This window comes from Canis lupus, chromosome X (genome assembly GCF_011100685.1).
Source record: "Canis lupus familiaris isolate Mischka breed German Shepherd chromosome X, alternate assembly UU_Cfam_GSD_1.0, whole genome shotgun sequence".
NCBI lineage: Eukaryota > Metazoa > Chordata > Mammalia > Carnivora > Canidae > Canis > Canis lupus.
Genome location: NC_049260.1, coordinates 124,165,029 through 124,188,629, shown reverse-complemented (window position 1 = coordinate 124,188,629; position 23,601 = coordinate 124,165,029). Strand labels below are relative to the sequence as shown.

General features: G+C 45.1%; 1 protein-coding gene across 1 annotated transcript; it reads right to left on the bottom strand.

Annotated features, from left to right (window-relative positions):
- Positions 1–5,468: 5,468 nt before the first annotated feature.
- On the bottom strand, positions 5,469–23,599 carry FUNDC2 (FUN14 domain containing 2). Its single transcript, NM_001033512.1, has 5 exons — positions 23,437–23,599; positions 19,202–19,352; positions 13,864–13,939; positions 8,975–9,106; positions 5,469–6,374 (listed from the first exon to the last, which is right to left on the bottom strand). The coding sequence occupies exons 1-5, from the start codon at positions 23,567–23,569 to the stop codon at positions 6,297–6,299; spliced, it is 570 nt and encodes a 189-aa protein (NP_001028684.1). The 5' UTR covers positions 23,570–23,599; the 3' UTR covers positions 5,469–6,296.
- Between the last annotated feature and the right edge of the window lie 2 nt (positions 23,600–23,601).

The following is a 23,601-nucleotide window of genomic DNA, read 5'->3' as shown; positions in this document are numbered from 1 at the left end:
TGAAACTATTGATGTGTTGGGTGAAAAGACACGCCTCCAGTGCCATCACCATGCACCCGTCACAGCCTCCGTGCTAGATTCAAGAGTTTCTCTAACCCAACCCCATACCTGTTGCATTTCCAGTAATTCATGGCATTTCTTCCTCCCCTTACCTCCCCAGCATAGTGTGTGGCGAGAAGACAGTATGTGTTCAACGACTGGTAGGAAAGGCCTGGAAATCAGTTGTATAATGTTGAACCCCTAATTAATCATGAGAAAACTGGGAGGGAAAAGGCTTCACTGGAAGTCAGGCAGGCAGCAACAGAATCCTTAGGTGGGGTATCCACTCTACATCCTTATCAAGACGTCACAGTGGATCCTGAAGGAACCTGATGACAGTTGTCACGGACCTCACGTAGTGTTGGTGGAGCGACACGATCAAACAGGCCATCTGCTTTCCTCAAACAGGTGTTACAACCACCATCACTCCACCCTGCCCCCCGCCAAAGAAAAAGGTGATTCTCTGAGCAAGAGCAGAAACACACTGTGACGGGCCCGCAGCTTCATGCATTCAGGCTCCTGAAAGTCCGCTCGGGCTCATGAACAACAGCCGTGTATTTCTCAGAATTCTGGAAGCTGGGAGTCCAAGATCGAGGTACCGGCAGAGTTGGTGTCTGGTGAGGGCCTGCTTCCTGGTCCCCATCCCAGTCATACGGCTCCACCTCCGTGAACCAGTCATCTCCCCAAGGCCCTGCCTCCAACTGTCATCACCTTAGGTGTTGGGGTTTCCACCTATGAATTTGGGGGAACACCACCATTCAGTCCACAGTAGGGGAGATCCAGCTAGGAAGAGCCTCCCTGGCCGTGAATGGACTGAGGCCGGGCTAGTCACACACCCCATTACTCGAGGCCAAGCACTCTTGTAAACGGCGTTCCCTGAACTGTTTCTGGGAGCTGCTGTAAGGGGTGGGCGGAAGGCTTCTGGGGTTAGGGGAGTTTAGGGAATGCCACGTTAGACCTAGGTAAACGGGTCTCTCTCCCGTCCACTACGGTCGGTCATGATCCCTTGAAAATGACTGCTTGCTGTACGCGGCGCCTGCCAGGGTGTGCCCACTTTGCACACAGCACCTCTCAGGGTGAACGTTCTCCAGGGAGGCTCGGAGAAACGCTGTCTTAAAGATGTTTCGTCCACAAACCAAGGTAACTGTGGTACGTTCTCATGAAATCATTTACGGAACTCGTGTTAATAGCGAAACGATTTAATAAAACATTTGACAACTGTTTACACCATACACAAATGCAAAGAACATTTAACATGATCGATTGACAGCAGGGCTATAGGATTCACATTAGGAATCAGTATATGATCAAATACGTTGTTTTCCTGAACTTCACTACAGAGTCATTTTTATTGAGTTAACTACTCAAGGTTCAGACTTTTAAATCTTTTTCCCTAGGGTGTACTACTTTACCTAGGACTTTTATCTTTTTTAAAGATTTTATTTATTTATTTATTCATGAGAGACACAGAGAGACATAGGAAGAGGGAGAAGCAGGCCCCACGCAGGGAGCCCGACAAGGGACTCGATCCCAGGACCCCAGGATCACACCCTGGGCTGAAGGCGGCGCTAAACTGCTGAGCCACCCCGGCTGCCCTAACTAGGGCTTTTAAGGCTTCATATTAAATCGTTCCTTCCTATTTTTTTTAAATCAAGATTTTTATTTTTAAAATTTTTTAAAGATTTTTATTTATTTACTCATGAGAATACACAAGGAGGATGGAGAGAGAGGCAGAGGGAGAAGCAGGCTCCTTGCAAGGAGCCCAATGTGGGACTTGATCCCAGTTCTCCAGGATCACACCCTGGGCCGAAGGCAGCGTTAAACCGCTGAGCCACGGGGCTGCCCCCTTCCCATCTTTAAACTCAGTCGTGCCTCGGCCGACGTTAGCATCTAGGGCACACACTAATTCAAACCTGATTCTTTCCAGGTGTTATGACACCCAGAAAAATAAAACAGTCATCAGAGAAGCTGAACAGTCTTCCCGTGTTTCTTATGTGTTAGGGACCAGGGAGGACCTGAGAAGGGGAGAGCTGTAGCTCCTCCATTTTTAGCGACCAAAACAATCTGTAAGTGGGTTAGTAGTGCCAAGTTTAATCACTTGGTTAATTAGTGACTAAAAGACTTCAGGGAGGGTGATGTGTTGGCCATGCCCCTCTCTTCACCCCAACTGCTAGTGTCCAATGAAGTGTACTATCACACTTGTGCCCGGTATCTGGGAGGCATGTGCAGTTGTGGGGCATGTAACTGAAGAGCCTTTAAAGGCCTGTGAGGCAGTCACTTGTCAACAGCGGAGCTCTGACTTGGTTAGCTCTGGGCTCCCAGTCTGTGCCTCAGTGGTTCTCAGCGTCGGCTGCTCATTAGAAACCTGGGCGGCTGCCCAAAGATCCCCCAGCCGGGTGAGGCCGGCCCCTCCGACGAGAGCCAGGTGTCGGGAGTTGCTAAAATTGCACTGCTCTCAATAATCCTAATTGCATTTCTTACCATTTTATATTCAGAGACATAGACAGTTTTGGTGAGTCAATAAGCTGACTTCACAGGTTTTTTTTTTTTTTTAATGTGAAAAAAAGTGCACCACTGTCAGTTTTCTTTAGGAAAATAGTGCTCTTAAAATTCATGATTCCTTATGAAAAATCAAACATTGTGGAACATGATTTGTGAGAAATCAGGTCCAGGGTAAAATATATATATTTTGCCCACCTGTCCAGGAGCTCACACTCAAGTTGTGTAAGCAGTTTAGGAGGCCCCTACCTGGGCTTCGCCACAAAGACCCGAGCTGCTCAGCTGGCGGAAGCAGCCCAGGGGGCAGCACCTGGTTGGGCCTGCGGTGAGCTTCCCTCCAAGAAACCAAGTGATCACGAAACATTAATGATACTCGGGCATCTCGGATCCATCTCTATACCGTTTTTCTTTTTTTTTGAAGCAGACATTTATTAAATTTCCCCAAACTATAGAAAAGCAGAGGTTTCAAGTAAGAGCCCGAGCATTACGCCTGCCCACCTCGCTGGCAGATGTCAAAGGAAAGGATGATGGAGGCAACGTCGTCAGCAGTTCGCACACGGCGACCGCGGCCTGGGACCTCGAGCCGCCGCCAGAGTCCGGCAGCTGGAGTCCTGTCTCCTGGCAGCATCCGGGACGCAGCACTGCCCGGCGCCAGCAAGTGGCCGGGCCCGCGGGGGAGGGGAAGCGGGAGCAAAATGTACGCGAGGACGACGTCGATGACGTTAGCGATCCTGGGGCTGCTCAGCAACGAGGACACGGGCCGGGGGAGGCGGACGGCGCTGGAGTCCACTCTGGGAGCCCGAGTGGGCCCGCGTCCCCAGCCTGGCCAGCCCCATCTCCGAAGCGACAGCGGATCAGAGGGTGCCCGGAGTGACGACGACACGGGTGGGGGGCGCAGGGGCCCGGCCGGGGGGCAGAAAGGGCGCGGTGGGTGCAGGGGGCCATGGCCCCAAACTCGCCGGATGCCCCCGTCATTCAAGGGAAACTGGCGGCCTCTGGCACCACAGGGAATCAGGTGGCTCGCTAATGACACGAAAATGGGGCAGTTGCGGGGGCAGGCCCGGTCCTGCGATCTTGGCTTTGCATGGAGGAGGGCAGGGGGCTGTCCTTGTGGGGGAAGTCTTACCTCCCGCTTCGGCACCTCAAACCAAGCCGCTGGCCACAGGACCCCAAGGTACGGCCCCCCCTAAATGCCCGCGCCTCCTCCAGCTCGGCTGGGATCCAGCATACCCGCAGCCCCAAGCGCGCCCCGCCGGGTGGGCAGGCCTCAGGAGCCACCCCGCAGCACCGACCTCACCCACGCCCCGGGGGCCCCAAGCGGCCAGCTCGGAACCCCCTTGAGAGGGACCCGCAGAGCTCGCCTCGGCCCACCTTCTGCCACAGCCCGCGAGCGCTCACAGCCACCGGCTAGCGTCTGTTGTCATCACCAATGATCCCAGGAAGAACAGACGGACATAAGGCAACTCCCACCCCACGAGAGGCAGCCGGTGGCCGCGCTGCTCCGTGCAACCCAAGGGAGAACAGGGCACGGCAGGGACGCTCGACGGCCACCATTCCATTGCTCCGGGGGAATGGCACGGGTCACGTGATTAAAGAGCCGCAGCCTTGACTGCCAAACAGAACATCAGCCCGGGACCCGGGCATCAGGAGCAGGATGGAGAAAACTAAGGAATAACTCAGTGTCTTCAACAACTATATGGCAGGCCAAAATCCCACGAAGGAAAAGAGTAAGAGCATACAGCATTAAGACACTTCGACCACCTGAACGCAACGTGGGTGGACCTTAGACGGATTTTGATTCAAACAAACCGAATGCAAAACACGTAACAGACGGGATATTTTGAAGACTGGCCAGATATTTGATGATATTAAGAAATTGTAATTATTTGACATGATAGTAGTGTATTATATTTGATTTTTAAAAACAGTTCTCACCTTTTAGTGACACAAACGGAAATATAAAGAAATGATACATTTTGTATTTGTTTCAAAACAATCAACAAGCTATGATTTGATGGTCGTTGCGGGTGATAGATACATGAGGGTCGCCGTACGTTTCTCTACGTTCAGGTATGTTTGAAAGTTTCCATAATAAAAACTAAAAACAATCTTTAAGTCCTTATGCAAGAGACAACACAGAGGCTCGTACCATTTTCATTTGGGGGTGGTTCATACGCATTGTACGCAAAATTACCTAGGTCGCCTCAAAAGAAGGGAAAGGATGCAGATGGATGAATTCTAAAAAGTCCCACACATCCATCAGTAGGTACAGTTTCCAAATCCAACCCAATACTCTCAAGGTAAGGAAAAAGGCAAACATTTTAAAAGAAGCCCTTAAAAAAACATACGTTTTGCAAAAGTCACCTGCAGGTTTAGTGACTGATTCTAAGTTTTCTGCATTCTCATAACTCACAGAGTCTCAAATGATTCTTTGCATCAATCCCTTTTGTGGGTTCATTTACGTGAGGTCGTCATCCTTATATTCTACAAATCCTGAATACCTATTACGTGCTCAGTTCCACGGGTGTGACGGAAACACACGAGCCTTACCCTGCAGAAGCAGGTGTTCCAGCGGAGGCTGCACACATGGTGATGGTGACAGGCCATTACAACCAGATGTGCCGAGGTTCCCAGCATGTCTCTGTGTGTCTACAAACTTTTGTTTTAAAGAATAATTCTAAGGGTTTGGGCCATGTGAGACAGCAGATTATGTTTGACGATGGAAATAACTGACTTCACACATGCTTTTGCTACTGTTCTCAATTCTGAGTGCCTGGAATGCCACCTCCTGAAAGCTCTGGCTCAAATGTGAGGCATTTCACACCAACTAGATGAAGAAATAGAATTGGCCCAGAGGAGCTATGGCTACCCCTAAAGTTTTCACAAGAGGTAAATAATACTTCATATTTCAAAGCTTAAAGCCTTTTCCATGAAATAAAAATCCAAGAGCTTCTTACCTCTCCTACGTAGTCACTTATTTTGCCATGAGAAAAACCCCTCTGGAAACAGCCACGAGTTGCTGGATGCTGGAAAACGTCCCTGGATAAGATCTTCATGTCCCTAAATGATTCATAAGTCTGACCATCCGATGACGTAGCTATGATACTTGGTTTCCCTCAAGACCTTCCCACCAAACACAATACCCTCAGCTCAGCACACATATACCTTTAGCACAAGTTCATTCCATATTCAGATTTTTCGATGCTAGGGCTTATGCTGCCATTTTGTCAGGATACTTACAGCAAGTATATAAACAACTCTCTTTCTGTAATCTAAAACCAACTAAAAAAGAAAGGAGACACCAAGATACCAAGTCTTTCATGCTTAAAGGCAAATGTATTCAGTTCCTTTCCATGCAGCACATCAGGTATCTATACGTTTGCGATTTTTTTTTCCCAAATCAAGTTCAGGGCAACCTTTGAGGATCCACTCATCCTCCAAGGTGAGCCATCTTGCGTACCAAGCTCTGTTACGCATCTTATACGGGAGGGGAAAGGAACGTTTTTGTTGACCTACAGGTTAGTAAGTGGGGAGTGTGCAGGGAGTAGAGCTAACGCCTATGGGCTCTTCCGTTGCCACCAAGCTCACAGCGGGGCCGTGTCAGCTTGTACCGACAGATGTCTACAGGAGCCATTCGGATACGCCACGGCAGAAGTCATGGAGAAAGAGGAGAAGCAGGAGAGACCTGACGTCTTATGATGGAGTGCAGAGGCAGCTGGCTGGAGAAAACAGGAATCACAAAAGTGAAGTTGTCCTTCTTAGGATGCCATGCCAAGCAGAAAGCCTCCGAAAAATCCCCCAGTCACTAGAACGTTCTTCTTCACAAATGACACGACCTAGAAACGGAAGAGAGCACGAGTGGCTTACTTTGCCAGGGATAGTATTACTACGACTCACATCTCTATCACCTGTGCGATCCCAACAACCCCCTCGCTGGGTCTCTGGCTCCAGGTAGTGGCAGGGGTGCTAGTTTGACGCAACTGAATTCAAGAGACGTTTTCGAAATGGGACTCTGACTGGATGACTGGCCATAGGCGGCCGAGGAGGAGAAGCCAAGGCAACTCCTTGGCTTCTGTCCTCAGTTGTCTGTGAGAGAGCCAGGAAGTCGGCCTGCGTGCTGTCTCAGGAACAGGGAAGGACAGAGTTCACGGGGACGCTCCGGGGCAAGAGTAAAGCCGTGTTCAAGAAACCGGCTACGGAGGCGACTGCGTTTCCGATGTCACTCCTTCGTTCTCTCCACACCTGCTTCCCAACCGAGGCTGCTCATTCGCAAGTCTCTCCTCCAAGTCTCTGTGTCCATCCTCCACCCCAAGGACAACCATCAGCTTAGACGCTCCTCACCGGACAACACGTCCAGCACCCTGGCCTAACCATTTCTTAAACTCGAGTACAGCAACTCCATGTCCCAACCATACAGGCCACTCACACCCTGACCTGCTCCAATCTACCCCGTTCTCCTGGGACTCGCCGGCGTCCTTACCCCACCATGCCTAGGACTCCCTGCGTCACTTCCATGCCCTCTGCCTTCACCGGGCCGCACATTTCCCTACTTGACGTAGCACCTTTTGCCATCTACCTACCATCAGGAGGAATGAAGAAAATCATACAAAATCCCGAAATAATTATTGTTTTCATTATCTTTACTTTCTTACTTCCTACTCCTCAACTTGTTACAGTTTGGCTTTCAATTCCACCCCCACCCCAGAACTGCTGCCACTGAAGTTACTGATGATTTTTATTGCTAAACACTGAATTCATCATCTTCATTCCCTGGCTCCCCAAGCTTGGCGGGAGGAACCAGCCACTATCCCTGGGGCCTGTGACGGTGCCAGGCCACGCATAGGAATACAAAAATTTGTGGATTAAAGCAATTCCAAACCTTGTGGCTAGTTTATAACAAGTTCCCTCTGTGACTCAACAGTTAGTTCTTCTTTTTCTTAAGATTTTATTCAATCATGAGAGACACACAGAGAGGCAGAGACACAGGCAGAGGGAGAAGTGGGCTCCAATGCAGGACTTGATCCCAGGACCTCGGGATCACGCCCTGAGCCGAAGGCGGACGCCCAACCGCTGAGCCACCCGGGCGGCCCTCAACAGTTAGTTCTAATGGAACAGTAACCTTATTCTGTTTATTATACATACTTCCCATGTCATTAAAGAAGTTTTCAACAGTCGTGCATTACTTCTGTATACATGTGAGTAGTCAAGTTCTGGCAAAATGAAAAAAGTGTCACTTTTATAACCGTGACCTTGAGACAAGTGGATGGAACTGGGAGGGACTCTCTGCACCCCTGGGCCCTTGGAGATGCCACCTTCCACTCTGGGCAAAGGACCAGCTTTGGCCTACCACCCACCTCCTTGCAGAGACTGCCAGTAATGTGCCTGGCAAGGTGGACTTACCTGTTCAGTATTTTCGAATCTAAGTCATTCATCACTCATCTATCTGCTTTTCAACTTCTAAAAACTTGCTGACATTTCTTCTCCTGTGGTATTTTTCTCCTGTTCTCTTGGTCCTTATGGGTTTAACCTGTTTTATTTTGTTACCATCATTTGGCAATATTTCAAGGACAAGGCCTGTTTCGATTTACCTCTAAATCCATCATCTGCAGTTATTCCATCTGTTTTCTCTGTGAATCCAGAACACCATTGCTCCAGGCCTTAGAAGGTGCAAGGTGCCTTTTTGACACCTCGATCCTACTTTACTTCTCCCCACTTCGGTGCACTTATTTCTTTGGGACATTTAATGTATTTCCAAAGGTAATCAAGAAGTGCCAGAATACATCCTTTTAAAAAGGAAGGACTTCTTCTGTCCCTTCCAAGGGCCAGCCTATATAACCTAACCTGGTTTTCGCGTGTTAGAGCAGAGGTCAGCAAACTATAGCCTGAAAACCAAATCCAGCCTGCTGTCATTTTTAAATAAAGCTTCGCTGCAACACAGCCACACCCACTTGTCTACATACCGTGTATGCCTATTTTCATGATACACGGTGGAGTTCAGTAGCTGTGACCAAGACCCCAGGGCCTACAAAGCTGGAAACATTTATCATCCGGTCCTTTACAAAAAAAAAAGTTGCAAACCTCTGAGCTACATATTCCTGCTAGTTATGTGTGCGTGTAAAGGATGGACATTTCAGAGAAGAGTGTGCATGGAGACAAAGTATGACTTCAAACCATCTACATCTCACTTGCTGCAAGGACTGATTCCAGACATGACCAATCCACATATGTAAACATATCATTCATTCATTTTACAGTCATTCATAAACATGTCATTTACATACATCACTGCCTGATAAGAGTCACCAACACTTCAATCACCCAGCTTTAAAAGACTGCCTCCTAGGGTGAAGAGATGCCATTCACGGCTGACATTCTGCTCCGTCTACCCCATTGTCCACAGTCTTTTCACACTGCAGATGAACAAAACAAGACTCACCTCCTCTGCTTTGCTTTTGACCTCCGTAGGTATCTGGCTGCTCTTACGGATCTTCAGCTGCTCCTTGGCTTTCTTCATGTCCTTCTCCACTCGCTGCCAGTCAACCTTGATGTAACCAGTATGGTTTGCAAGCTACAGTTTCAACGATGATAGCCAAAAATAATAAACACAGTTCTTTAGGATTGATCACTGAAGCACATCATCAAAAACCATTCTGACTTTCCATTGTTTGAGACATTTGCCATCCAGCTCACTGCATGACAATGATATTCAGTTCACATGTACTCAGTATCCACCCAACACGCAAGGCTCTATGCCTGACGCCGGATCAATAGACTGGCCTTCAATGACTGTTGGCAATTCTTTTACTCTTTATTTATACCCTTATCCCCATCTACAAAGTTTTAAGTTAGCTTAAAAATATAAATTGGTAAAAAGAAAATCAGAATTGAAAGTCAAGATGTAAAGTGAAGAAACATGACAAAGTTATAGCCGACTTAATCACTGTTGACTCAGAAAGAAATCTTCTAGAACATGGCTCCAGAGGTTTCTCATGAGCAACTTCATGTAAGAGGTGCTGAGAGAAACACATCCGAATATATGTCTAGAGCATGCCCCCTTCCCTCCGTGGAGACAGCAGGCACTTTGGCACAAAGTAAAACTCAGTGAAAACAATTTCAATGAGAATGTGTGAATAGGAGCAAACTGATCTGGGTATGTTGTCTTCTGATGGAATAATGTTAACCAAGGAATAAAGAGTCACTACAGCCCATCAATCAATCTTTCATCAATATCACTTCTCTCCACCGAAGTTTTGGTAAGTCACATCTAGCTGGATTTCTCAAAATATGTAAAACCGAGACTTCTCTCTCTTTGATCTCTTCCTGCATTGTTGCTCTTCTTCTAGTGTCTATTTTAGTTAATGGCACCACCTACTAATCAGTCACCCAAACCAGGCTGGAGGAAATATTTGCAATACAGGTAATGAACAAAACATTAATACTCATAAAAAGTGTGATTCTTCTCCAGATCAGAAAGGAAGGAGCCAAACTGCTGCTATTCATAGACACGTCTGTCTACATAATTTCAAAGAATCCAACCAAAAAACGAACAAGAACTCCTACATCTAAAAACTGAGTTTAGGCTGGCAGCACGGAGGCCGCATGATACCTGGGGTTACTGTGAAAGACATGAGCCAACAGGAGTTTGTCAGAGCTCTGGAGCCTTTGTCAAATGTCTAGGATGTTCAGCTTCCGAGCGAATGAGTGGACACTGTCAAGCTGGCTAAGCATAAACAGCTTGCTCCCTATGATGAGAACTGGCTGTATACACGAGCTGCTTCCACAGCACGGCATCTGTATCTCTGGGGTGGCGCTGGGGTCGCCTCCAATGACCAAGATCTATGGGAGACGTCAGAGAAATGGGCTCATTGCTAGCCATTCAGCAGAAGCTTCAAGAGCGTGGTCCCCTAGAGGGGCTGCAAATGGTGGGAAAAGACCAGAACTGCTGGACAGCTGGCAGCTGCCAACAAGAAGTATTGCAACAAATGCTAGGCTAATAAACTACCTCATTTGCCAAAAAACAAAAAAAAAAAGTGAGTTTAGCAAGGTTGCAGAACATAAGATCAACATACAAAATCAGTTGTATTGTTTCTGCTAGCAATTAAAGCAACTGGAAATGGAAATAAAATTCATGATTTACTATAGCTGTAAAAGTATTAAATACTGGATAGAAATCTAAACAAAAATCATATAGAATCTGCATGCTGAAACCCACAAAATGGTGAAGAATTTAAAGAACAAATAAATGGAGACAGGCCCTGTATATGGAAATGAAGACTCAAAATGATGTCCAATTCTTTCCAAGTTGAGCTATGAAGTTCCTGCAATCCCAACCCCGGCAAGATGCTCTGCAGATAGAAACAAGCTGGTTCTAAAATGTGCATGGGGGATCCCTGGGTGGCGCAGCGGTTTGGCGCCTGCCTTTGGCCCAGGGCGCGATCCTGGAGACCCGGGATCGAATCCCACATCAGGCTCCTGGTGCATGGAGCCTGCTTCTCCCTCTGCCTGTGTCTCTGCCTCTCTCTCTCTCTCTGTAACTATCATAAATAAATAAAAAAAAAATTAAAAAAGTAAAATGTGCATGGAAAGGCAAAAGAACTAGAACAGCCAAAACAATTTTGAAAAAGAACACTGTTGGAGGTATCATAGTGCCTGATTTTAGGATTTCCTATGATGCTACAGCAATCAAGATGACAGTGGGGGGATCCCTGGGTGGCACAGTGGTTTAGCGCCTGCCTTTGGCCCAGGGCGCGATCCTGGAGACCCGGGATCGAATCCCACGTCGGGCTCCCTGTGCATGGAGCCTGCTTCTCCCTCTGCCTATGTCTCTGCCCCTCTCTCTCTCTCTCTCTCTCTCTCTCTGCCTCTCTCTCTCTCTCTCTCTCTCTCTCTGTATCATAAATAAATAAATAAATTTTTTAAAAAAGAATCCAATTAAAAAAAGAAAAGATGACAGTGGGATACTGAAGAAGGGACAGACCCACAGATTAATGGGACAAAATAAAAAGTACAGAAACAGATAACCCAATTTAAAAATAGGCAAAGACCTGAATACACACGTATGTGGACAGCAAGGAAGTGTATGAAAAGATGTTCCCCCCCCCCAAAAAAAAAAGAAAAGATGTTCCACATTAGGAGTTGTATCATTATGAGTCCAACTGGAAGACTGGCTTGGGGCTGAGGGTATGTGGCCAAGGAAAGCCACAGTGTAAGTGAAGGCATAAGGTATCTAGGAATGAAACCAAGGCACAGGTGTAGAAGATGTATAAGAAAAAAAAATTGTAAAGTCTACAGAAAGACAATGAAGACCTAAATAAATGGAGAGAAAGCATGTATTCACAGATGATTCATCATTCAAGATATTGATTCTTCCCACATTTACCTATATGGCTCCCATGCAATTCCAATGAAAATTTTAACACAGCTTTTGAAAATAATCAACAAACCTGTTCTAAAATGTATATGGACAAAAAATAAATAAAATGTATATGGACAAGCTAAAAGCATAAAAGCAGCCACAGCACTCCCGAAGGGCGTGGGGAAGAACATCTGTCACCAACTGTCCAGCCTTAGTAAACATTGGAAGTTGACCAGTGAAACAGAATAGAGAAACTAGAATCAAAACCAGCCATATACGGGTTAATCTGTGACAACTGCCACACTATAAATATTGAGGAAAGGAAGACAATTATGAGTATGAAAGAAAGGAAACTGGATCCCCACATCAATGACAGCAGGCCTCACCTTCATCCCTCTGGTGACCAACAGCATGAGGACACAGCACTGACTCCCCGCGTCCTGCCCACCTCCCCTAGCAAGGAGACATCCCTGTCCTCCCCGGTTATCTGACTCATGCAATCCCAGAATCCCACTGGGGACTCTTGCAGTACCGACTGCTTCCGTCAGACAGGGCCCCCGAAGAAACGGAGGGTACACTCAGGCGCAGACCTTTGTACCGCCTATAAATACTGAAACACTACGCTGTACTCCAACTAATGTTGTGTGTCAATTAAATGTCAAGTGAAAAAAGTTTAAGGTGAAAGAAAAAAAGATATTTCAAAGCCACATGAAGATACATACAAAGACAAACCTGGAGCAGGCTGCAGAGAAAAGCACAGAGATAGAGGACTGACTGCGGGTCTGCTGGCGACACAGCCGCCACTGCACTTGTGCCCGAAGGGCTGAGAGGAAGGCGAGGGAAAGGTGGCGGGGGGGCCCTCGCCTTGCAGGGAGTCTGACCGCCCCCACCCCGAGAGACAGAGAGAGGCCCAGACCTGCCCCAGCCTGCTCTGCTTACACAGCTCCACCACCTCCTGCCTGCAACTGCATGACACCTGCAGCCACAGGCACCCACCCTTCCCTCCCCAAATTCCTGACCCACACAAACTGTGAGAAGTGATTAAATGACGGTTATTTCGAGCACTAGGGTTTGCGGGAATTTGTTGTGTGGCAATAGGATACCCAACTCGCCCCAGCCCTGGGCACTGCCCCGGCTGCCAGTCACCAGCCTTCTCGCACACAATGAACTTTCCCCTGACCCACCTGGGAAACCCACTCCACCTGCGGTTCAGAGGTAGCACTACCCCGCTAAAAGGAAGGCTGTCAACTGTAGGAGGAGACCAAGGCCTAGGAGTTGGGAGACTGTGGCACAATTCAATGAATTATGGCTCCTACAGAGCAGTGCTTCTCAAACTCTGCTCCACGTTAGAATCACCTCGAGTTTAAAAATACTTAGATGTGCAAGCACACCTTCCACCTAAGACATCAGGTGGGGAGGGGGATGCGGCGGGCTCCGAGCGTTACTGTTTTGTAAAACTCCTTAGGTGATTCCAACGTGGAGTCAAGTTTGCAAAGCAATACTACAGTGCGGCCTCAGAGAACTGTATCTAGTAGTCCTGAAATAAACTCTGGGCCGAGAGGACAAGAGAGGACATTGGACTGGACTGTCATTTAGTCCTCATTTCTGAGTGCTCTGGGATCGATGTCCCCTCTGTCAAATAAATCGTATCACAGGGCACTTGTACATGCAGTACACTTCGTATTTGTGGAATCATACTTAATATTTCAACTGGTCTTAAAGACCCTGTAAGGGAGCTATCATAGGAATATGTACTATGTCCCCATGTTATAGATGATAGAACAAAATGTGACTGATTGAACTGATGCAGGTTGATTCAAATGGTCACCGGCATTTCAAATAGTGCACTGAAAATAAGTGCAAAGGCTATTCTAGTGTAATACCGCCAAGCCTGTATTATAGCTCCTCAAACCACACTCCTAACGGGCAAGGGGGATTTCCAAACATCTAGGAATATTTTGCATACGAACCTGAAGGAGAAAAAATCCACCTCCTACAGCTGTTGCAGCCAACTTTCCAACCTTCTGGAATATGAAACCCGTGCACCTACAAAAACCAAACCAACGTCAGACAAGTTGACAGGCTGTCAAATACACATGACCATGCACTTCTAACAATGTTCAGATCTTACTTACTGTCGGATGATTCGCCAAGCAGAGAGCAGAGGCTCTGAACTCAGAAAGACCCTGATTCAAATCTTGTCTCTACCACTTACTAATTTTGTGGTCTTGGGAAAATCCCTTAAAACTTTCAGGGTGCACTTTTAAAAGAGGACTCCAGCTACATAGTGGAGCTCAAGGGGGAAAAGCATAAAGGCAAATATCCCCCTAGGAAATTGGCAAGAATGAATGGACCGCCAAACTCTGCAAACTAGTAAGGGACTCTGGCAAGATCGCGGTATAAAAGAGGAATATACAAACCTCAATTGTGTTTCTATATATGAGTAATGAACAATTAGAAACTGAAATTTAAAAATATCATTTACAATAATATCAAAAATAAGATATGCAAGACCTATAAAAAATTGCTGAGAATACTTAAAAGAAACCTAAACATGGTTTATGGATCAATGAAATCCTAATCAAAATCTCATCAGGTTTTTATTGGAATTGGCAGCAAGCTTATTCTAAAATTTGTATGAGAATGCTGTGAACCCAGAATAGTCAAATCGACTTTGAAAAAGAACAAAGGTATAAGATTTATCTGATTTCATGACTTATTATAGAGTAACAGTGATCAAAACAGTGTGATACTAAGCACAAAGACTGACAAATCCACTAACAAAAACTGCAGGGGCACCTGGGTGGCTCAGTTGGTTAAGTATCTGACTCTTGATCCCAGCTCAAGTCTTGATCTCAGGGTTGTGGGTTTAAGCCCCACATTTGGCTCCACACTGGGCATGGAGCCTACTTAAAAAAATAAAAATACTTAAAAAAAAAAACCCTAAAGAATTCAGAAACAGGAGTACAGTGGCTCAGTCGGAAGAGCACGTGACCCTTGTTCTCAGGGTCATGAGTTTTGAGCTCCATGCTGGGGATAGAGATCACTTAAAAATAAAAAGCTTGAAAACAAAGTTCAAAAATAAAATAAAATAAAACAAAGTTCAGAAACAGACATATAGTCAATCGATTTTTGACACAGGTGCAAAAGCAATTCAGTGTAGAGCAGGATGTCTATTCATCAAACCATGTGGGAATAATTAGATGTCATATGCAAACAAGAACTTGGATTCCTTACCTTGCAACATACACAAAAAGTAAATAAAAATGAATCATGGACCTAATGAAAAATCTAAACCTAAATACTCTCTGGAAGAAAACATAAAAGAAAATCTTAGTGATCCTAGGTTAGGAAAATATTCTCAGACATTAAACCAAAAGCTAGAGCTAGAAAAAAAACAAGTTGATAAATTACATTTCAAGGTTAAGAACTTCTGTTCTTTATTGTTAAGAGACTACAAAGCCACAGAGCAAAAGAATGTATTTGCAAATCACAAATCTGATATAAAACTTGTATCTGGAATATATAAAGAACTCTTGTGCCTCTGTAATGAGAAAGCCAATATCCCAGTAACAATATGGAGAAAAGACTTGAACAGATTCCTCATCAAAGATATGTGGATGGCAAAAATAAGCCCATGAAAAGATGCTAATATCATTAATCATTAGGGAAATACAAATTAAAACCACAGTGAGCTACCAGTTTACACCCACCAGGATGGTTGTAATCAAAAAGGCATAGCGCCCAAGTGTTAGTGAGGATGTGGAGCTACTGGAACACTCACACACTGCTGGTAGAGGTATAAGATGGTATAGGCATTTTAGAAAAGTGTCTGGCAGGTTCTTAAATTAAAGCATCCCACCTATAATCCCCACCCATGCTATCCCTAGGCATTTACGCAACAGAAATGAGAGCCTATGTTCACACAGACTTGTTCACAAATGTCTGTAGCAGCTGTAGCCCAAAGTGGAAACAAACCAGGGTTCATCAAAGGTAAATGGATAAACAAAATGGTTCATCGACACAATGAACTACTACTGAGCAATGAAAAGGAATGAACTACTAATTAAAAAAAAAGCATAGATGAACCTGAAAATTAGTATGCTAAGCAAAAGAAAGCAGTCAGACAAAAAAGAACACACACCGTGTAATTCCTTTTATGTATGATTCTAGAGGATGCAAAGTAATCTATAATGATAGAATGCAGATCGGTGGTTGGTGAGGGCATTACAGGGATTATGGAGAGGTACAAAGCAGCTTTTAGAGTGATGGATGGGTCCAATACCTTGATTGTGGTGATTTACTGGTGTGCATATGTCAAAATTCATCAAATTGTATGCTTTATTTTTTTAAGATTTTATTTATTTATTTGAGAGAGAGAGCACATGGGAGTGCAAGAGAGCAAGGCTGAGCATGGGGAGCAGCAGCAGAGGGAGAGAGAGAAGCAGGCTCCCCACTGAGCAGGGTGCCCAATGCAGGACTTGATCCCAGGACCCTGAGACCATGACCTGAGCCGAAGGCAGACGTTTAACCAACTGAGCCACCCAGGCGTTCAAAAAGGGATGACAACTTAAGAGAAAAATCACAAAAGATTAAAATGAGACTTTATCAAAGAAGAGATCCAAAACGGTCAAGAAGCATATGTAAAAGTTACTCAATGTCACCACTACATAGGGAAATATAAGTGAAAACCATGTGAGGTACTGCAAAAATCTCAGTCTGGCAGTATCAAGTGCTTACAAGACTGGAGAGCATGAGAACTCCCAATCCTTGTTGCTGGGAGGGTAAAGTGTCACAGTCCCTTCTGGATAGCACTCTGACATTACCCAGCAAAGCCGAATGTACTTATATCCCATGACCTAGTAATTCCACTCCTAGGTATAGACCATCCAAAATATGCATATAGGGCAGCCCGGGTGGCTCAGCGGTGTAGCGCCGCCTTCAGCCCAGGGCCTGATCCTGGAGCCCCAGGATTGAGTCCCACGTCAGGCTCCTTGAATGGAGCCTGCTTCTCCCTCTGCCCGTGTCTCTGCCTCTCTCTCTCTCTGTCTCTCATGGATAAATAAATAAAATCTTTTTTAAAAATGCATATATACACACCAGGAAATTTAGACAGAGTGTTCATATCAGCACTATTTAGCCAAACACTGAATCAACTCAAATGTCAGTCATCACCTAGATAAAAATACTGTGGGGGGATCCCTGGGTGGCTCAGCAGTTTGGCGCCTGCCTTTGGCCCAGGGCATGATCCTGGAGACCTGGGATAGAGTCCCACGTCGGGCTCCCCGCATGGAGCCTGCCTCTCCCTCCTCCTGTGTCTCTGCCTTTCTCTCTCTCTCTGTGATAAATAAATAAATCTTTAAAAAAAATACTGTGGTATGTTCACGCAATGGAATTGTATATATGAAAGAAAACAAAGAAACTACAACTACACACAAAACAAGCTGATCAAAAAGGCAAGATTCAAGAATACACATGATTTTATTTATTTAAAGTTCAAAAGCAGATAAACTACAGTATATATATTTTTTAAACTACAGTATATTATACACTGATAAGATTGGTGTTAAAATCACATAGAAAAGCAAAGAAATAACTGCATGACAATAAGTGTAGCACTGATCTCTAGAGTTTTTGGGGTGCTAGTCACGTTTTAAACCTGAGCAGTTGTTACATAGGTGTTTGCTCTATATGTATTCATCAGAACGTACACATATCATACGTACTGTTCTGTATTTATATTATCTTGTACAATAACATTTTTTTTAAGATTTTATTTATTTATTCATGAGAGACACAGAGAGAGAGAGAGGTAGAGACACAGAGGAGAAGCAGGCTCCATGCAGGGAGCCCGATGCGGGACTCGATCCCGGGTCTCCAGGATCATGCCCTGGGCTAAAGGCAGGTGCCAAACCGCTGAACCACCCAGGGATCCCCAACATTTCTAAATATAAAAAGTAGAGATGATATTGATGTATTATATATTCCTGACTAAATTTGCTATTAAACTTTTTGAATTTATGACAAATGAAGCCATAAGCTGTGTCACATTGAGGAAGTTATCCTGTGACATGGCTAGTAAGTGGCTAGCTCCTAGTTATACCACTTCCTAGCTATGTGGCCCCGGGCCTATTGAGCCTTAGTTCCTATGAGAACAATTACAGTGCTAATTTCCGAGTTGTTGTGAGAAGGAAATATCTATTAAATACTAAGATATTTGTGTTATTTGTATTCTCTATCTCTCAATGTAGAGAAAAGCGAACGCTTGTATACTCTTAGCGGAGCTATAAATTAGTACAGCCATTGTGGAGAATGATATGGAGGTGCCTCAAAAAATAAGATGTAGAACTAGAATAGGATCTGGCAATTCCACCTCAGGGAATATGTATCTAAAGGAAATAAAAATCTAATCTAATTCAAAAAGATGTCTGCACCCCCACATTCACTGCAGCACTATTTACAACAGCCAAGTAATGGAAACAACCTAAACGTTCATCAATGGATGAACGGATAAACAGGACATATACACACACAGAGCACACACACAATGTAATACTATTCAGCCATAAAAAACAAAATCCTACCATTTGTGACAACATGGATTGCTCTTGAGGACATTATGCTGAGTGAGGGAAGTCAAAGACAGACAAATACTATATGATCTCATATATATATACACACACACACACACACACACACACAATCTAAAACAAACAAACACAAACCTCATAGAAAAGTGATCAAACTTGTGGTTACTGGAGGCACGGGGTTGGGTTAGCAGAAATTGGATGAAGGTGGTCAAAAGGTACAAACCTCCACTTAGAAGTAAGTATTAGGGAGGTAATGTACAATGTTATGAAAATGCTTAGGAGAGTAGATGCTGAGAGTTCTCATCACAAGAAGAAAATTATTTTCCTCTCTGTTTATTGTATGTGTATGACATGATGAATGTTCACTAACCCTACTGTGGTAACCATTTCACAACATACATAAATCAAACCATCATGCAGTATACCTTAAACTTATACAGTGATGTGTATTTATTTTTCAATGAAACTGGAAGAAAAATGAGGATACACAATACCAGTACCAATTTCAGAGTTGTTGTGAGAAGGAAATGAAATATATAAATACTCAAAATAGAGCCTGGCATATAATAGACACTATGTTTAGGTGAATGCCACACATGAAGTGATCAATTGCACAGAAGTCAACATGTTCTCATTAGTTAAGGAGATGGTTCCTGTAACTGCAATACTAAATAAGGCAAAAAAAAAAAGACACTAGACATTCTTTCTTATCACTTACCATCCAGTGACACCTCCAATTAACAGCTGCGTTGCCACGCTATATTTTTCAGCTGAGGGCCCAGATTCCTGCCCAAACAGCTTGCGCCACCATGGCTGCTTTTTAGCAAATTCTGCAAGGTCCAGTGACTCCAATTTTCCCTCAAAGTTTCCTACAAGAATTGAGATACTGAATAAGAAAATACTTAGATTTATAATGAATCACAATTCTTAATCAGAATAAGAGAATTTTAAGGAAATGGGTATTGAAGAACCTGCAAGTATCATTTTATTTCAAATGGCAAAATAACTCTGAAATTGTGGCTAGCAACTTCTAAAATCAACAAATAATACCTATCTTAGAAAAAAAATAAGTGGACAATTTAGAATTAGTACTCCGGGTTTTTCTCTCAAATTTAAAAACAAGCAATGGATGTACAAAAACCTGACAGTAATAATAACATATCCTAAATGAAATGGATTTTCTTCATTTGTGTCTCCTTCTCAAGAGTAAATATCTCAATACCATTTAGCCCACAAATTCTTACTACTATATGGATCTCCACTGATAATAAAGATAGAAAGTAATGTTTAATTGAGCTGTTACTATTTACCAGGCAATGTGCTAAGCAATAAACATGTATACCTAATTAAATCTACAGAACATAGTAGGTACAAAACAAGGTACTATTTATTATCCCCACTTTATAATTAAGAAATGGAGGCTCAGAGGTTAAGTGATTGCCCAAGAAAGGAAAAAGAGTCAACAAGATGTCTGATCCCTTTCCCTGTGGGAAGACAATGTAGGGATAAATTTAAAGAATGATGCACAAAACCTCTCCACTGTAAACAAAACACCGCAGAGAGGGAAGATGACTGAAATTAATGGAGTTACATACTTTCTCTTGCAAGGCAGTATTTTTAAGACATTCATTGTCCCCGTATCCAGCTACAGACTTCATGCCGTCCGGGTCAAAAAGGAGGTCTTTATCTAGAAACCGACAAGCTGGTTCTAAAATGTATATGGAGATGCGAAGGCCTACCTAGAATAGTGTTCCCAGCGATGATGGCAAATCGCCCCAAAACTTCATGGAGCCAAGCAATCATTTATTATGCTCTTGGACTCCGTGGCTCAGGATTCCAACGGGATATGGCATTACAGTCCATCCCTATTCCGTGAAGTCTGCGGATTCAGCTGGAAGACTTACAGGTCAAAGACCTGGAATCATCCCCAACATATGTTCAGGCTGCCTCTCTATGTGGGCTCATTCAGACTTCCTTCTAGCATGCTCCTAGGCTGCAGGGTGCGTCCCCAAGGGAGGCAGCGAGAAACTGGAGAGTGAAGGAGACTGAAGGCCAGGCACAAGCTGTGTTCATTATTTAACACCTGGCCCCAGAAGCCAAGTAGTGTTACTTCCACCACGTTCAGTAGAAGCAGTCACACATTCCCACACGGATTCAAGAGGGAATATATAGACCCCATCACTGAGTGGGAGGGGTGTCAACGTCTCACTGAGGAAAGAGCCAGTAGACTGAGAGAGATTGTCGTGATCGTTTAGGATAATACAATGTGTCACAAGCATCAAAACAATTTTGGGGAATAAAAAAGAACAAAGTTTGGGGCCCCTGGGTGGCCCAGTCACTTAAGTGTCTGACTCTTGGTTTCAGCTTAGGTCATGGTCTCAGGGTTGTGAGATCCAGCCCCGGGGAGGGCTCTGTGCTCGGTGACGAGCCTGCTTGGGATTCTTTCCCCCTTGCTCCTTCACCTCACCTACCTGCTCACATGCTTGTGCTCTGTGTCTCTCTAAAATAAATATATAAATAAAATGTAACCCCCCGCAAAGAACAAAGTTCAAGGACTTTCAAGACTTCCTATAAAGCTACAGTGGAATAAAGCTCCCTCACAACAAGACTTATAAAGCTAGCATGTTGGACAGTGTAGAACTGACACACATATATGAATGGGAGAGAATACAGAGTCCACAAGTAGATGTACACATAGTCATTCAATTTTCAATAACATGGCATCAAGGTAATTTAATAGGGAAAGAGCAGTTTCAAAAAATTGTTAGAACTATTGGGTATTTGTAATAAAAAAAAAGGCTATGATCTCTAGTTAGATCATACAGAAAATATAATTCAAGATGGATCATAGATTCCAATTTAACAGAACCAAAATATGGATGTTTGAGGAACAAGGTCTTCTATGTTTTTACAAATAGTTACATAAAAAGTATCTTTTGAATGTAACATTAGATACCAGTACAAAAGAACAGTAAAACATTACTGCTGTGTTGAAGAAATTCTCTCGGAGTTAAAGAATATCACTGAAAACAAGAACGAAAAAAAAAAAACACCAAGAATGAGTTTTGAGGTTTTTTTTTTTAAAAAAACATCTATTGGGATCCCTGGGTGGCGCAGCGGTTTGGCGCCTGCCTTTGGCCCAGGGCGCGATCCTGGAGACCCAGGATCGAATCCCACATCAGGCTCCCGATGCATGGAGCCTGCTTCTCCCTCTGCCTGTGTCTCTGCCTCTCTCTCTCTCTCTGTGACTATCATAAATAAATAAAAATTTTAAAAAAAAAAAAACATCTATTAATTTTAGAGCGCCTGGGTGGCTCAGTTGGTTAAGTATCTACTTTCAGCTCAGGTCATGATCTCAGGGTCCTGGGATTGAGACCTGCATCCCACTGGGCTCCCTGCTGAGTGAGGAGTCTGCTCTTCCTCTTCCTCTGCTTCTCCCTCTCCCTCTGCTGCTCCCCCTGCTTGTGCATGCTGTCTCTCTCTATCAAATAAATAAAGTCTTTAAAAAACAAGATTTATTTATTTTGCAGGTGGGGGGAAGGGGAAAGAATCTGAAGCAGACTCTCCAACCCGTGCGGATTCCCACGTGGGGATAGATCTCACGACCCTGAGATCGCCACCTGAGCTGAAACCAAGAGTCCCATGAAGCAATCGAGGCGACCCTGAGTTTTGTTTTAATATAATTTTACCAGGCCCCTCAGCTCAATAGGAGGCTCCAGCCAAAAGAGGGATAAAATCAGAGGCCTTTGGTTCATTCAACTTCATTTAGTCATTGAACAAATTGTGTAAACCAGTATGTAGAGCAGAGTCGTTAGTCTTGCTTATGAGTCCACAAAATAAATGACCACAGGATTACGTGATCATCACTATGATAAAGATCAAAATTCACGATGCCGACCTCAAAGTTCTCTCACAACCATTTCCTAGGAGCAAATATCTAATCAACCTCTATATTTTAGGTGAATGACAGCAGTGTGGTCTGCAGGAAAATAATCATTGTGCACTCCAATCCCTTAATCACGTCAATTCGGTGGGGGTGCCAGTGTTGAACAACCAGCTGGGGGTCATCTGCAGTGTACATCAATTTGCACGATGCATTCAGTCTCCCTGAGTGTGACATCATGGAACTGTGACATCATGGAACTGTGACATCAGTGCACCCAGGGTTGGAGAGAGATGCACAGTAACATACCATACTGTCATTTCCATCACATCGACGCAATACACGTAAATCACGTCAAGAGCATGGATAACAGTGAACAGTAGCGAATAATGAGCAAGTGGTGAATTCTGAATACCTCCACTGCCTTTGTTTTGAACATAATCCATGTAATTTTATGTTTATATACTCGGGTTTCCATGGTGGCTGCGTTGGGCAACGAGATCTCGCGAAGCAGCACTGAATTGAGTAGAACCTGAAGCAGGGTGATCAGCAGAGTAAGAAGCATGACTCAAAGTCCCGCTGCTCTGTGTATTTTATTATAGGGAATGTTCCTTCGCGCGGAGTAAATAAATACAAAACCAACCCAAAAAGTACGACTCCATGCGTATTAGTCTTTCAAAACCATCAGTAGCGAAGAGGAGGCTCCTTTGCGCACAGAACGAGGCCGGCCCGGGGTCAAAGACGCCGCCTTGCTGTGAGCGCGCCAGGCGCCGCCGACCACGGGAACGGCACGCCTCCGGGCTCGCGCCGCTCGGGGCGGCGCCGGAAGGCCGACCGCGCCCGACCCGAGCCAACACCCCGGGGCCGCTCGGTCCCCGCCCGGCGCCTGACCTTGGCCGGATCCGGGGGGCGGCGGGGTCAGGGGCGAGCCCGGGGCGCCCTCTCCGCCCAGGCGCCGCCCGGACTCCCGGGGAGGCTCCGCCGGGACCCGCGAACGCGGAGCCCTTCCCCTTCCGGAGCTGAGAAAGGCGGCTCCCCGCGGCGCCGGCGCTGCGCGCGCCCGCCCTTACCTTGACTGGACGCGGCCATGTCGGCGAGCCCGTCTCGCGATGACACCCGCGGGGCTTCGGCGCGGTAGGACGCGGAGCGGCGCGCCGTCATCGCCGCAAGCTGGCTTCCGGCACGTGGGGCAGATGTTTCCATTCCCACGGCCGCAGCGGAAGAGGGCGGGCTGG

Excerpts from the sequence above, each read along its gene's own strand:
- FUNDC2 (NM_001033512.1), bottom strand. The coding sequence starts at position 23,569 with ATGGAAACATCTGCCCCACGTGCCGGAAGCCAGCTTGCGGCGATGACG. Across the intron at positions 13,940-19,201 it reads ATTGGAGGTGTCACTGGATG|GTGCACGGGTTTCATATTCC; the intron begins GTAAGTGATAAG and ends TGGTTTTTGTAG. Across the intron at positions 6,375-8,974 it reads TCAAAAGCAAAGCAGAGGAG|GTCGTGTCATTTGTGAAGAA; the intron begins GTGAGTCTTGTT and ends TTCCGTTTCTAG.